The sequence below is a fragment of the Tiliqua scincoides genome, chromosome 3, assembly GCF_035046505.1.
Source record: "Tiliqua scincoides isolate rTilSci1 chromosome 3, rTilSci1.hap2, whole genome shotgun sequence".
Lineage (NCBI taxonomy): Eukaryota > Metazoa > Chordata > Lepidosauria > Squamata > Scincidae > Tiliqua > Tiliqua scincoides.
Window position 1 is genome coordinate 76,567,322 of NC_089823.1, and position 16,162 is coordinate 76,583,483.

The window sequence follows — 16,162 nt, forward strand, 5'->3', positions numbered from 1 at the left end:
AACTTATACTGACAACAATCCAGTGTGGCAATGCAACAGTGCTGGTGTGGCTTCCATTACATCCTGGGGGGGGGGGAGTTTTGGCTGCTGGAGGTCTCCTCAGGGTAAGGGGACTTTAAGTCCCAGTACCCACTATTGGTCAACTGGGACCCACATTTCCTCTTCCTCTCTGCCCCCTCTCCCTTCCCCAATCCAAGGAGGAGGAGAAGGGGCAGTGGTGGCAAGTAGGCAGACAGAGATGGGTGCCCCCCGATCCGCTGCCTGAGGCAACTGCTTCAGTTGGCCACATGGATGGGCTGTCTCTGGCCATGAGCTGCCTGGGTTGCCACCACCTTTAGCCTAGTAGCTATTTACAATATGAGAACAATAATACTGGCCAACCTAACAGGATTGTTGTCAGTATAAATGTATGTAGGAATCTCAACGCATTTAAGCACCCTAAAAGTATTATAAAAGAAAGTGTTCACCCTTGCCAGTAAACACAGATCAGGATCACAAGTTGACATTATTTAACATAGTAGTACATCTGCACATCCTAGTCCACATGTGCTGACAAAAGTAAAGCAACAACATCCTGGACTTCTTAAGACACACTGGTTGTTCCTGAGAATGAAAGGCTTTGTAATTACAGTATCTGGTTCCCGGAATCACTAACTATGAGTTCCGTAGTAGTTTAGGGGCAACCAGAATTGGTAGCTCTCCCAGAGGTCTAAAGTCACTCCCAAATCCTCTGCCCAGTTAACCCCTGCACTGGAGGTTTGAATGTTCAACTTGTATCTTCCCTGGCTCTTAGGAACCCAAGTTTGGACCATGGAAGGAATATTGAGCAGAGAGAGAGAGAGAGAGAGAGAGAGAGAGAGAGAGAGAGAGAGAGAGAGAGAGAGAGAGAAAATAAAATGTGAAAATTATTGTACAACCATATTTTTCAATTCGTTTCACTTTCCCAAAGTGCCATTTCATGCCAGTGGCTTTCAAGACCTTTCCAAAAAATTAAACGTTAGAACAGTGGTTCCCAACTGTTATACCTCTCCTATTAGCAAAATGTTTGTAATTAATATATACATTTACATGTATAAATACATGTAATTAATATATTACAAATGTTTGTAATTTGCATATACATTTCAAATGTATATGTTTCCAACTACAGACTCATATCTGATAATGCATAAACTGATGTCAGAAACCAGCATTGCTAGGTTTTCACAGCCAGCCAGCTCCCTTCCTTCCTGCCTTGCCAGCTCTGCAACACATTCTAATACAGGCTCCCTTTTCCCACCATTATTCTTTTTCAAGTACCCCAAAGGTCCTGGTAAGTACCCCTGTGGGTACACGTACCATAAGTTGGGAACACCTGTTTTAGAAGACTGAAACTTGTCCGTCTCTATCCTAGTCTGTCACACACTACTTGGTTGAATAGTAACCCAATAACAGAAATAAATGCAAGTATTTATCCTGTTGCGGTGTGAGTAAGCTGTCTCAAGGTGCACCAAATACCTCAACATGGTGCAGGAATTATTTTGGGGCAAGTCACACACACAGCAAATTGGAAATCCTTACTTTTTCCTTTCACTTTCCAGTATCCTGAACAAATCTTTGAAGTACTGGGGCACACGGACAATCACATTTTCCGAAGCATCTATGTCCTTGAGGTGAGGATGGAGCTTGGTGTCAATCACTTTCTTGATATATCCCAGCCAGTCAAACTGAAGGACAAATAAAGGTTCCATTATTGGTCCTTACAGACAGAAAAAAACAAACTCAGACCACAGAAAATTATCTAACATTAGCTGAATGACTTAAAATGTTTGCATCATTTCAAAGTTTTTGAAAATGAGCTGCACAACACCACAAATATTTTGAAAGTCAAATAAAAATGCAGCTGCATTTAAAATAATAATAGTGAACACCTGCTTCCACTAATTTCATTTAAATTGCCATCTTCTGCACATCTGAAGCACCTTTCATCTTGAAAAGGTAATTACAAAGTCCAATCAGGCATTAGTACAGTCATTTTCCAATTAACTCCAACCAACCTGTGGGATCATGGTGCTAAGTTCCGATATGTTCATTTTGTTGTACATATATTCACTGGTTCGATTCTCATGTGGAATCACTATCTGCACAATATAAACACAAACAAATATCACTTTCCCTAAGAAATCCATTTCGAATTAACAAATACCCAAAGATATGTTAAAAATTATTTGTTCACAGCAACAAGCCACACACAGCAATAGATTACCAGCTGCTTTCAAGGAAATAAAACATGCAGACTCATTATTTCATGTAGTTCAATAATAAAAATCCATTTTCCATGCTTCAGTATTTTGAGATAAATTTTGCTCCATGTACCCTATAGTAAATACAATTAATTTCATCTTTAGCCATACCAAGTTTCATCCTTTAACTCCAATCTAGTTTTATAGTGCCAACTGAATGCTATTCCCCTCCAAATGTATTTTAAATCCAAGTCGTTCTAGAAAAACCAGGGACAATTGTGACCTGCTGAGACTGGTTTCACCATTCAGCACTGCAGCTTCGGTGAAGTTTAATTCAGGCTCCCATGCAGCAGAGGAGCTGTTTACATGCATGTTCACACTGCGGGGAAAATATCTTAAAAGAAAAAAGGAAGTAAATAAAAGTCGGGCAGCCCAATTCTAATCAGCACTGGCACAGAGAGGCCACATGGCCTGCGCAGTATCCACTGCAGGTTAGCATGCGGCTAGATTTCTCCTCGGAGTAGGGCATATGTTTCCCCGTCCCTTGAATAACGGCCCAGCCGTCCCTTTGGGGCTCCTCAAATCTGCGCTAGCTATTTAATTGGTGCAAATCCAGGAAGCCCTGTGTAGGGCTGCCTGACCCAGGAAAGGGATTAAGATATGGCAGAGGAGGCCTATGTTGATCCCAACACTTCCTGGTCCTGATCCACCCCTTGTTCCTCCTCCCACCCAGAAATGCATCCTCCCTGTCACCCTTCCCCTGAGCCGCCTGGCACAACCTTACCTGTGCCAGCTGGCACTAGACCTGGCTGCAGTGCCGGCAGGCTAATGTAGGCCATTGGGCCAGTGCTACCAGCTCACAAACATGCTTTACAGCACATTTGCGACTCTCTGAGCCAGTGCAGGGATGGCTGTGCCAGCTCAGGCAGGAGATAGGATTGCGCTGTGAATTGCTTTGTAGTGTTTAAAGAACAAGGAATTATGCAAGTTCATGTAGGATTCCAAATCCTCTTTAACCCCCTCATATCTCTCATACAGGGCTACTGCAAAAAACCATTCTGCAGGATTTGGGGTGGGGGACAAATACCAAGACTACCGCACTCTGGCTTCCCTATGAAACTTCCTAATGTCTCAAAGGATCACAGAGAGCGTCTTCTTTGTAGCTCAGGAACTTCTTATATAAAAAAAGCAGCCGACATATTTCCCCTACCCTTTCTGTACATATGCCTTCTATTCTATAGCTACACTAAAATTACACATCCCATCTGCCTTTATACCCATCTACTTTGAGTTAGCACCATCGAGCCTGATACAAAAATGGTCCACAGCACTGTGATTTATAGGAACATATGTATGGAAAGGTAGGCATTCTTTAAATAGACTTTATTAGGATTTTTAAATGCACATCAAATGCTGAAGTGTAGTCATCTTCCCCTTTTGTTCTTAAGAAAAAGTTCAGCTGGAAGCCTCTTGCAGGAATCCTGCTGGCAAGGGGATTTAATGAGTACCACTTTGCCCCTTGGAATACCACCACCCTTTTGGCAGTTCTTGAATTTAGGCTAAACATTCTAAATATAAATGCTTTATATATAAAATGTCTTCTGGACCATCTTACAGTCTAAATGAGGATTCTTCAGGGCTCTACTCACTGTGCCACAATGGTGCGAAGAGAAAAGAATAAAATTAAAAGCTGCAGAAAAGATAAAATATAACATTCAACTCAATAAGATAGAAAGGTCACATGTGTCCAGTAAGCTTCATGCTGCTTACTGTAGCATGAGCAGTGGAGCCCTGGAGAACTAAGAGGAGGGGTGCCAAAGGAATGTGCCCAGGAAATAAGGAGACTTCAAGACAGACAAAGTCTTCATGTTTTGCCTCAAGAACCAATGGGTTGCAGCAATAAAGCAGCAGTAAACATGAGTGTTATCAAATGGAATGACAGCACATTTACAGCACAATCCTATGCATGTAGAAGTAGATCCCATTGTATTCACTGAGACTTAAGCTCAGGTACCTGTGTATAGGATTGCAGCCTTAGAAGGGCACTAACCTCAGCAATTTTGGTTTCCAGCTTCAGCACAGACTTCATGTCCAACTCTGCACGGGAAGCATTGGCACCCAAAAGCACTGCCGTATCAATCATGAATTGCAACAGGGCATTTCTGTTCTGCAGAGAGACAAGAATTAAATCACTGTTATACTGAAACTGAGAATAGTTTGAGGCTCGTCCTAGGTGTTTTGTCAACCTAAACAAATGTAAAATTCCAGATCTGCTACCCTACTGTTTACTTGTATGCTGAACATACAAGCAAATAATCAACATTTTACCAAGATGGCATTTTATTATTTTCCATTTTTAATTATTGGGCCAGATGTTAGTTAATCTGGTCTAAACACTATGCCCAGAATCCTGGCACTATCACTCACATAAATTAGAATCCGTTTCACTTATAAACATGGGCTGAAAATAAATGGAAACATTCCAAAATGCAGGCATCTCCTCTTTTTGAAGACATTTACATCGCTGACGGTTGCCTAGTGACTGGGTCAGCACTGAGATGGCCTTAGACGGTAAGAAGTCATTTGAAGAACAAGACATCATTTTTCCTTCCTCACTGGAAACGTACAACAAAAATTCCATTTTCATTGTGAGATAATTGTTTTCAAGTGTTTAACAAAATCACATTTCTGAGTGTTTGAAAAACATTCCCACATTCTTATTATGACTCAGGATTAAAAGGATTTAAAGTATTTTATTTCCACTGAAGAGGCCATTCCTGGAAACCAGAAGGAGCTCCTCTTCAGTGCTCAGTCCACATCTATTGCAAGTCCTCTCACTAAAATCAGAATACCTATAGAAAATATACATACCCTAAGAGATTGCCCCTAAGATATCTACTGCTGCTGTGCATAGGAGATCACAATTATGGAAGTTACTGCTACTGGATGTGGTTATGACCACTAACCTGGATGGCTTTTAATGAAACAAATTCATTCATGATAAGTCTATCAATGGTTATAGGCCATGGTAGCTAAATGAAACCTCCATTTAGTTTGGAGGCAACATGCTTTTGAATAAAATGCTTGAGGCACAGGTTGAGGACAGTGTCCTTCATGCTCTTTATGTAGGCTTCCAAAAACATATGGTTGGCCACTTCCAGAAATACAATTCTGGACTAGATGGGCCTTTAACCTGATCCCTTCATTGTCCTTACATGGTAACTAAAAGCTGCTGTAGGTGTTATAGCAACAAGATGTGCAAGTCTGCTTAGAAAAAGCCAATAAACTAGATATACATTCTAAGCATGCAAACCTTTTCTGCAGAATTTTCCCTTTGGATAGTACAGAAGATGCTCAGCCACCAGAAGCATGGAGTACTTCCACTCTGGGGTAGTGTTGGGTGCTGTAACATTGACACCTAGGCTAAATTGGATGGAGCAGAATCAAATTATCTCAAGTATGTGCTACAAGGTTGTGAGGACGTGATGTTTGGTGTCAGACTTGTCTGTAGCTAGCTTCTCAAGTGGGCTTGGAAAGGATGTTTAACTCAGCTGCTGTATTCACCAGCTTGATGAATGTAGGCATTTTCAACAAGACATTTGTCAGCATGGTCCTATGAACAGTGCTAGATTTGGATATGGAACACCTGGGTTAAAGTCTACCACTTCTCCTCTTACAGAGCATTCGAAACATTGTGCTAAGTACACAACCAGAAAAACCACACAGTCCCTTCTCAGACTGATGTACAGTCTATGAAAAGGACAAGAGCAGGGTGCCCGTGAGTGGTCAGAGATTAAACATGAGTGGTTGGAAAGGGATAGAGAGCAAACGGTGCAGAGGGCAGTAACTGGGATAGGATAGAGGACAGACAGTGCAGAGGGCAGAAACTATGATGAGGGTGGATCAAGAGATTGAAATCTCTCATCTCCTACTACCACGTTAACAATGGCATACAAGCAGTTGGTCAGTTGGTAGAAATAGGTTTCCATTTAGAAACAGTTATCAAAGGAAATCATGCTCACAGATTTTGCTTCTGTTGTGTTTTCCAGATAGTCTTCCCGTGCTGACAGAGAGAGGGGCGCTTGGTCTAACTATTAAAAATGCAAAAATAATACAACATTAATATCAAGCTTACACAATGCTATCCGGTCTCCAATATAGGGCTGAAAAAACTAAAACACACTAAAAATAAAAAAACAGAAAATACATACACTAAATACATACACACTAAAAATAAAAAAACAGAAAATACATACAAATCTTTTTAATTGACATAATTAAATGATAGTGCCATTTCTTTAAATCACCGTTTTCAGCCAACAGATTGGATTACGCTGAATACAATGTTTAGCTTTCTTGAGAAAGGCACTGAGGAGTCGCTAGACACAGTTTAAGAATTCTGCAAAAAAGCTACATTCCCAAGATGTGTTCGTTTTATTTTTATTTAAAATAGTTGTAACCTACTTTTCCTCTTCTCAGGGAGGCACACGAGGAGGATCACCACATTTTAAAAATACAATAAAATATAATAACAACATTTATTAATTTAATTTGTAATTAAAACAAACAAACAAAAACCCCACCACATTAAATGACATGCAGCAGCTACGGGGGGGGGGGGGGGGATCAAAACAGCATGACAAAGACAAGGCAGAACAGATCAACATAAACTTGGATCTTAAAGGCTAAACAGAACAGAAATGTTTGAATTGAAAGAGATAAAACCAGCCTTACATCCAGCAGCAAGGAGTTCCAAAACCTGGGTGCCACTGTAGAAAAGACCCTGCCAAACACATCTCTGCAAAGGCAGGACATACAAGGCCCTCTCAGGTGATCTCACAGGAGAGGCAGTTTCGTAAGAGGTGGGGGAGGTGTTAAGATTACTCTCCAAATTGGTACATGCCTGACTGTATGCCACAGACACCTGGGGACCATCCTGCCCCTGTTCAGGTATACCACAAACCTCCACTTCCAGGCTTACTATGGAATAGGACATATGATGGTGATTTCTTAAATGTGGATTACTGGCTGTTACAAGACAGCTAGTGAAAACTTTCATCCTACCTGCTGCTTGGCTGCTGTAACCATACCTTAATGATGTGCTCATTTGAGTTATTGTCATCAGAAGCCACATACAGTCGAACGAAAACAGAATTGCTGTACTGGCCACGAAGAGTAGCCATGGTCTGGAGCATGCTGAACCTCCTTTCTGACCACAGTCCTTCAGGGCCGATGTTTGATTCTAGCACAGGCCAGCGGAAAGGAGAATGTTTCAACAAGCTTAGGAGTGGTTTTGCATCAGCCTTCTCAATCTTATCTGGAAAAAAAGCAAGGGGTCATACAAACTCTCAGAGAAACAAAGTGTAGTCATGGCCATTAAAAATATCTGATAGGTTCAGGATGCAGTTGTTGTTCATCCAGACTGCAGCCCACAACCCTGCTAATAAGTGAATTACTTACACTCATTCATACATGATGAATACAGTATCTTGGCCTTCTGAACAGCTTCACTGTCCCGCCTTTTGCTAAGAGGTTTCTCAAGGAGAGCTGTGGAATGAAAGGAGGGGAGAACATTGATCTCAACTGCTCAGGTGTTTTACTGACATCATTCAACAGATCAGGACATAACAACTAGATGCTGCTGCTTTCCACACAAATCCAACTTCTCGAGCGCTTTAAGCCAGGGCTAGGAAGATCAGTCTGGATCTTTGTCCTGACTGACTCCAAGGCTCAGAATAACAGCACTCCATAGAACCACATTTTCTGTCTGGAAGCTCCTACAGTTCATTCCAGATGAGGGGAGCAGGCTTTGGCTCCCCACTTGTGTGGGAAGACACCTTAGATTTTATAGTAGATCACATTCTGGGTGTATTGGAAAAAGGGAACAGCCCACACCTATGCTCACATTCTGCCCCAGGTAAGTTGAGAGCAGAGGCCAAATTGGAGGCTGGTGGGAACAGCAGGGTGGAAGTAGGTAAACAGGCAGGTGAAGGGGAGGACAGAGCTGGGAGGAAAGAGCCAAAAAGACAAGGTGGGGAGGGAGAGTGCACATGTGCAGGATGCCTTAAAGCAGGGCCATGCCCCACGGCCCAACATTCTCTGGCAATGGCCTGGTCTGGGGCCCTTGAAGGGGTCAAGAGAAATCAGGGAGGGAGGGAAATTGTGCATAGTGCTGTTTGTATATCTCAAGGGGAAGGGCAGCACCAGACCTTAGTGTCAGGTGACAGAGGAACCTGGGCTGGGTCTGAGAACCAAATTCATTGTGAGACCTCTCTCTCTCTCTCTCTCTCTCTCTCTCTCTCTCTCTCTCTCTCTCTGGAAGCTGTTTTGGTCAGATTAATGCACATTAGGTAGAGCAGAACCTTCAATAATGTGTAAATAATTGCAGACCCTCAGGCAGTAGACCTTGCTACCCTGAAAGACCAAACTGTGAGGGATATTCTCCAAGACTAAGGGAGTTTTTTCCACTTGAAGCAAAGCGGTTCTTGCTGTAAATGTGTCTGCATGCAGCAGTGAAACCTAATTGGCCAGAATATTCATCAGCATTACAAATACCTCTCTCCCGCATTAATAACAGTCAGAAAGTCACATAAATAGTAGGAAAGATCCTCAGAGGAGATTTAAATCTTGCTATGAGAACACTCTAAGAATGTGGACAGCACCAATAAAACACGACATAAGGGAAATCCATCATTTTTTGAAGAAAAACAAACAAACGTGCATTTTTGCAAAGATACCAAAAGAACATTTAAATACATTTTTTTTTCATTCCAGGCCAAAACCACAAAGTGCTATTACTTCCAGAGGAAGCATATCAGATTTTCTGTAATTAACCATAATGGATGGCTTTTCTGTGGAAAGGCAAGGCTGGCAAGGCTAAATCTGTGTTTGTGGAACAGAGTGTTGCTTTTTCTTCTTCAGAACGCTCATGTGCCACTCTGGAGGCCTTGGGTGTTTTCTTTGGCTCTTTCTGCCTGGGTTCAGGTTGTTCTTTCTACCTGGCTGTCTGCTCCCTCCAGAGCTCCCATTTCATTTACTTACCTTTTATTTAGCTTTATACCCTGTGTACTTCCTAGGATTCTGGGTATTTTACACACATATTTTCAGTTATGCCTTTTGTAAAGGAGAAAGGATAGAATACTACAGTGATTTTCAACCTTTTTCATCTTATGGCACATTGACAAGGCACTAAAATAGTGAAGGCACACTATCAGTTTTTTGACAACTGACAAGGCACAGTGTGCTGCCAGTGTGGGCCTCACATCCTCCAATGGCCCTACTAATAAATGACCCTTTCCCAAATTCCTGCAACACACCTGGGGACCATTCACGGCACACCAATGTGCTGCGGCACAGTGGTTGAAAATGGCTGGATTACTGGGTGTATGTACATGTAGAAAGGAGAGGTCTGTAAAGAAATAAAACATCCTGACTGTAGAATAGATTACCTGTCATGAGGCTTGCATGAGCATGAAGCTCCTCCTGTGTCCTCCTATTTTTCTAATAGGCAGAGTAGGAGAAGAAATTGGGAATGGTAGCATGATGGGAGGTGATAGACGGTTTGGCACAGTGAGAGGATACAGGGACAAAGGAGCTAATAAGCAGCCCATCCTGGGGCATTCCATGTACAAATGCTTTTATGCAAATGCCTGAAGTCTCCAAGCAAAGATGGGAGAACTGGAATGTCTGGTGACAAAGGAAAACATTGACATAGTGGGCATAATGGAAACCTGGTGGAATGCAGAGAACCAGTGGAATACCACAATCCCGGGCTATAAACTCTACAGGAGAGACAGGGAAGGGCGTGTTGGAGGTGGGGTGGCCGTTTACGTTAAGGAAGGGATAGAATCCAGCAAAGTAGAGATTGAAGGTGGATCCAACTCCACCACAGAATCTCTGTGGGTTAAATTACCAGGCCTCAGGAGTGATGTAATACTGGGGGCATACTATTGTCCTCCAGACCAGAAACCGGAAGGGGACCTTGAAATAAGGAAACAGATCAGGTTGGTGACAAGGAGGGACAGGGTTGTAATCATAGGGGACTTCAATTATCCTCATATATATAACGACTCAGCGTGTGGTTGGTCGGTGGAACTCCTTGCCGCAGGATGTAGTGACGGCATCTGGCCTGGATGCCTTTAAAAGGGGATTGGACAAGTTTCTGGAGGAAAAATCCATTATGGGTTACAAGCCATGACGGGTTACAAGCTCCTGATTTTAGAAATGGGCTATGTAAGAATGCCAATGCAAGGGAGGGCACCAGGATGCAGGTCTCTTGTTATCTGGTGTGCTCCCTGGGGCATTTGGTGGGCCGCTGTGAGATACAGGAATCTGGACTAGATGGGCCTATGGCCTGATCCAGTGTTCTTAAATATCTAAAATATTTTTTCTAAATATCTAAATACAGGAATCTGGACTAGATGGGCCTATGGCCTGTTCTTTATGTTCTTAAATATCTAAAATATTTTTTCTAAATATCTCTTGCATTTCATCGGCATAAGCATGCATTTCCATGATGGTTTCCAAAGTGCAACTCTCTGCCTGGCTTTCCCCACCTTGGAGGTGGCAGCGGAGACCTACCAACCACCCAAAAACAACGCTTAGAAGAAAGAAGGGGGAGGGTAAAGTGCTGTTGCACTAACCGCTAGGTGCACTGGTTTTGCCCTCTACCTGTGCTTCCCCTGTGTGCCCTTCTTACACCACACATGGATAATATGTGATCTTGGCAATCAGAAACTTATACGTTCTGTTCTGACACATCTGTAACCACTGACAGAGTTCACAGTTTCAGCATTAAGAATTAAGAGCCACTTAGTTGTGCTTATAGCTCTGCCCCCTGCCCTGCTCTCCCCATGCAGAGCATTTGTCTAAAGAGACAAAAGCTCTCCATGGCAAGAGACTATCCACACAATCTGGGACACTCTCCATGGGGAGAGGCAGGGGCAAGACTACCAATGTGCCAGGAATGTATCTTGCCAGCCTGCTCTGGAAGAGCAGTATTACCAAAGGTACAGTTGTTGCTTTTTTTAAACAGGGCTTTAGTCAGCAACAGTTCAGAGTGGTGACATCAGAGTTTAGTCAGGTCAGGCAACGGCTGAGGATACAAACCCATCAAACCCCACCTAATCAAGCCAACTGCTGAACCCTCAATACTAGAGGCAGTAATAGCAGCAGCCAATTTACCATCAGGAAGTAGGTGCAGGCACCAGGGTGTGTGTGTCCAGTGCAGGACTCTACCCCAGGACCTCCATAACCTGATGCCAACACTGACCATTAATCTCATTTTAACCGTAGGTACTTTTAGGACACAGTCCTAACCAACTTTCCAGCACCAAAGTAAGGGCAATGCAGCTCCAAAGTAAGGGAACAAATATTCCCTTACCTTGCAGAGGCCTCCATGTCTGCCAGTCAACTGCAGGATACAGCACATGCCCCATTGGCATAGCGCTGTCAGTGTGGGAAAGTTGGTTATGATTTGGTCCTTAGATACCTACAAGATCTTGAAAAACACTCAATAATAAACTCACCACCACCCTTCAGATTATAGACTCAATGACATGATGAGCATGAAATATAAACCAAGGAAGACAAGAGGATTACAAGAGGAGAAACATCTAATTCAAGGAAAAGATGCATTGTAAATGAAACCTTAAATGTCAGCTATAGTGCTAGATGTCTTTAGTCACCACCTTCATTTTCAACTGCTTCACAGTCCTCAAGGGGATTCCCTTGGCCTAATTATCTACAAGATACACTCCAATGGAGCAGCCGGATTGTCTCCGAAGTGGATTTACATCTAGCTCAAAATATCAAATGGAAACAGCAGGTGCTAAAGCCAGTTGTTCACTCTCCTGCAAGGTAGTGGAATGCCATAATTTGCCTCATTAAGCAAGTGTCATCTTTGAGTGCACTACAAAGCAAGCTCAAGGTGTTCATACCCTCTTGTAAGCCTTCCAAACTCTGTCAGTTGCTTTAGTGTCTATAACTCAGTGGCTTCTGCCCAGGAGGCTTAAAAAGGCATAGAGGCTTACATCACTGGTGTCTTTATTTTGGCCTAGTTCAGCATGTCAAATCATGCTCTGACTAGTGTCACGGGCAAGACAGAACCACAGTTAAGCCACTTTCAATACAAAGTACAAAATCCAGAGCACATATGGTTCAATACAGTCACACTGATACAGAAATTTATATGATAAGCGCATCATGGGGACTAGAATCTCCTATCAGGGAGTAGGTCAATCTGAGAATCCATGTGGTATAAGGGGATAGAGCATTGGAGCAGTGAGGTCCAGGTTCCAGTGTCTGCCCTGTTCTGAAGTTCGCTGGGCAACCCAGACTAGACAATCTCTCTGAGCTTAATCTACCTTGCAGGATTTTTCTGAGAATGAAAGCAGGAAAATTTTGTACACTTTTGTGAGCTCCATGGCAGGAGCTCATAAAAGGATATAAATGTAATTGAAAATTTGTGGACAGTTATCAATATCTTTTTCAGTTATCAATATCAATATCTTTTTCAATATCTCTGTCACCACTTTAAAATAAAAATCTACGTTTTTTAAAGGTGCAACTGAGATCATAGCTCAAAACCATTTTTTAATGAACAGGAAGAAATGAAAACCAAGAAGTAGGTTTTCTAGATCACTTCACTACAGTTTTCTCCAATACTCCGCTTTGCAAAAATGTTCACGTTTAGTAGTGATGTGTGTATACACTTTGCAAAACAAAGCCCCTTCTCTACTTCTTATCCTTACCAGTAATGCAAATTATTTCAGTCACTTGTAATTCTGAACTTGAATGAAGGGTGTGTGTGTGTGTTTTGCTTCAACCTTTCCCCACCTATGATTTCTCTGTTGTGAATCAATTTTTTCCCCTTGAAATTTGGAACAGAGATGAGGAATACGTTAAGTATCCCTCCTCCTCATTCCAAACTGTCAACTCCTGACAGCTGTTAACTGAAATAAAAGGACCATAAGGATTCAGTTACAAGCGCTAGCGTGTAATGTGTAGTTAGCCTCTTAGTGCACTTAGCGATCAAGTCCGAAAAGGATAAAATTTCATCCATTTCCTATCCTAACAGTAAACATTAATCATCTTCTATAAAACTGAAGTATAACCTACACTGAAAACTATGAATTCCCTTGGGGGGTTTTCTTATAAAAAAAGAGATCTATTTTAAAACTGCCTAACTATATACTTGTGGTTAAATGTTACCTTTAATCTTACTTGCTATTTCTAGCTCCTGCTGTTTTCCTAGCCTACAGACAGGCAGTTTCACTCTGGTTTTTATCTCAGTTTGTTTACTATTTCTGCCTTAGTTTAAAAATACATATTTTTTAAAAATTGTGATGAAAATAGATTTCCACTTACCAAAATTCAGAGCTGAAAGGGACTTTGGTCTTAACAAATTCTTATCAAGAGGAAAAAAATGGTACTGCTGTTTCTGGTAACTAGGGTGAACATGAAACTACTGGCCTCATTTTATGTCCTCTTTTTGTGTCAAAAAAAATCTCTAATTTTTGGTGGTATGTGTTACAAATGCATTTGCATTTTGTCCATACTGTTCCTCTTGGCCTCATGGTCTTCAGGTCTGTCCAGTGCCAGTGAATCCTATTGGCTGTAGCAACCCATGTGATTTTACTTCTGACCATCCATGATGTCATAACATCAAATAGAGGCTGCATTCAATCATAACATCATCATTTGTTATTATGAGAATGCATTGCACCAAGCCTCAAGCTTACATGCTCCACCTTCCTTTCCCCTTCTCCTTTCCATGTGAGCCAAAGAAATTTGAAGCTTCTGTTGCAGTGTGTAACCAACCACAGTTCCGTTTTGTCTGAATACAGGAAACTGTGGTTTATATGCAAAGGATACTTAATTAAGAAACCAATAGCAAACCCTGATCTGATCCCAGTTGGTCCAAGTACAAGCCACAGTTTCCTGAATTTGGATGACATGGGAAAGTGCAGTTGGTCGCAAACTGACACTTCAGATTTTCGTCTATCGCATTCAAAGGATTCAAAGGATAGATTTTCGTCTATCGAATGCAAAGGAAAGGGGACGGGAGGGGACAAAATAGGGCAGTGGTTCTCAAACCTTTCTGGCCTGCGGCTTCCCTGATCCTTGTGGCTATTGGCCAGGGCTCCCCATTACCTCACCTCAGTTACCCCCAAAATGGGGATGAAGGTGTTATAATCATACACTAGAAACAAAAAAACAGCTGCCAGCACTCTGAGGCTGCAATCCTAACCACACTTACCTGAGAGTAAACCCCACTGAACAAAATAGGACTTACTTCTGAGTAGATCTGGTTAGGATTGTGCCCTGAATTTGTTAGCAGCACACCTGGAGGGTTTTGGAAAAGGAGGGAGGGAGAAGTGATGAATTTGCTGGGGGAGGGGAAGACTTTGTTTTGTGTGTATCTGCTAATTGCAAACTAAGACCCCGAAACAGTTTGGCTGCAATCCTAACCTCACATTCCTGGGAGTAAGTCCCATTGAACACAATAGGACTTACTTCTGAGTAGACCTAGCTAAGATTGTGCCTTTTGTCTTACAATAGTAGCCAATATGGGAAGTACCACCCCCCCCAAAGAAGGCAGGTGGAAAAAGGGGGATGGCTGAAAAGGAATGGGTATTTTTATTTTTTAATCAATTTTTGGAGACAAAACCATCAAGAGTGGCTTTTTTTCTTTTTTGAAGGGGGAGGAAAAAGAGAAAGGTGAGGATCCTTGGTTAAGCTGACACAGACCCCAAGCCTATGTAGGTCTACTCAGAAGTAAGTCCCATTTGAGTCAATTGGGCTTACTCCCAGGAAAGCGTGGACAGGATTGCAGCCACACAGAGCAAGATTACAACTCACCCCAAAGTAGATGGGGCATGCTCACACATATACAGCCCAGCAGATGCCACCCCTATGCAGGCTGTGGCATTTGGACATCCCCCCCCCCCAAAGCAGGCTGGGCTCCCTCCTTCCCAAGTGGAGGAAAGCGCTGTGTTGTCTGTACTTACTCTTCCCTCCCAGTTTGAAGCCTGCCAAGAGCACACCCTGTGCTGATGAGATGCAGCACCTCTGCTGCTGCCCAGCCAGCTTTCTCTCCCCCCTCCCCACCTCACGCTGCCCCACCCACCTCGTTCACAGCTGCAGAAAAGCAGCAAGTCAACAGGCAGCATGTGCAGCTGAGCTGAGCAGAGCAGCTATGGCCACCTCTCTCCCCCAGATGCCTCACAACACCCCTGGAGGCTAGCCATGCCTCCCTAGGGAGCCGCACAGATTGAATACCTCAGAAATAGGGGGTCACTGCAGCACATCTCATAAAGACAGAAAGCAGCTTATTTTGCTAGTATAAGACCACAGCATCATTATGATGCTGTTAACATGATCATGGGGGTTGCCACATCCAACAGAATTGAACAGCAATGTCTCAAAACGGGGTTGAGAACAGTGAATGGAAAAAAAGTTGCAGTAGCCAAGAGAACAAAAGGGTGATGAATAGATCTGAAACAAGGCAAATTTCAGCACGATTAATGTTTGTTTTAATCATCTTTTTCTGCTAGTTAAATAGACTGCTTTGGAACAGAATACTGAAATCGGAGACTATTTGGTACAAACCCAGTGTTTCCTCACAAGTGAAGCAGCTTAGGTCAATAGGTTTCTTACCTAACATGCTGCTGGGGTAAATGTATTTGGTTATACTTCCTTGAGAAATACAGATGAAGAATATGATCGCCTACAATCAATCTGCTTCACCTTCCATCTTTATTAATATTTATCTTTACCTTTTTTAAAAAGAATTGTTATAGAAATAGATTTCTTTTAAACCTAAAGTGCCCATAAAATGCATGCCAGTAAATGACAAAACATTAGCATTTACTATTAAATTATCTCATCGGGTTTCTCCTCTTCTTCGATGTGCTAAATGAGTCCATTTATCATCACAA

At 42.4% G+C, this 16,162-nt stretch overlaps 1 protein-coding gene across 1 annotated transcript in view; it reads right to left on the bottom strand.

Moving 5' to 3' along the window:
• PHEX (phosphate regulating endopeptidase X-linked) overlaps nucleotides 1–16,162 on the bottom strand; it is a 114,687-nt gene that overhangs the window by 75,309 nt on the left and 23,216 nt on the right. Inside the window, exons 4-9 of the mRNA XM_066621215.1 lie at nucleotides 7,683–7,769; nucleotides 7,313–7,539; nucleotides 6,245–6,313; nucleotides 4,269–4,389; nucleotides 2,037–2,116; nucleotides 1,561–1,706 (exon numbers count right to left, since the gene is read on the bottom strand). Coding sequence (XP_066477312.1) covers nucleotides 1,561–1,706; nucleotides 2,037–2,116; nucleotides 4,269–4,389; nucleotides 6,245–6,313; nucleotides 7,313–7,539; nucleotides 7,683–7,769 — 730 coding nt within the window. The remainder of the gene's footprint in view (nucleotides 1–1,560; nucleotides 1,707–2,036; nucleotides 2,117–4,268; nucleotides 4,390–6,244; nucleotides 6,314–7,312; nucleotides 7,540–7,682; nucleotides 7,770–16,162) is intronic.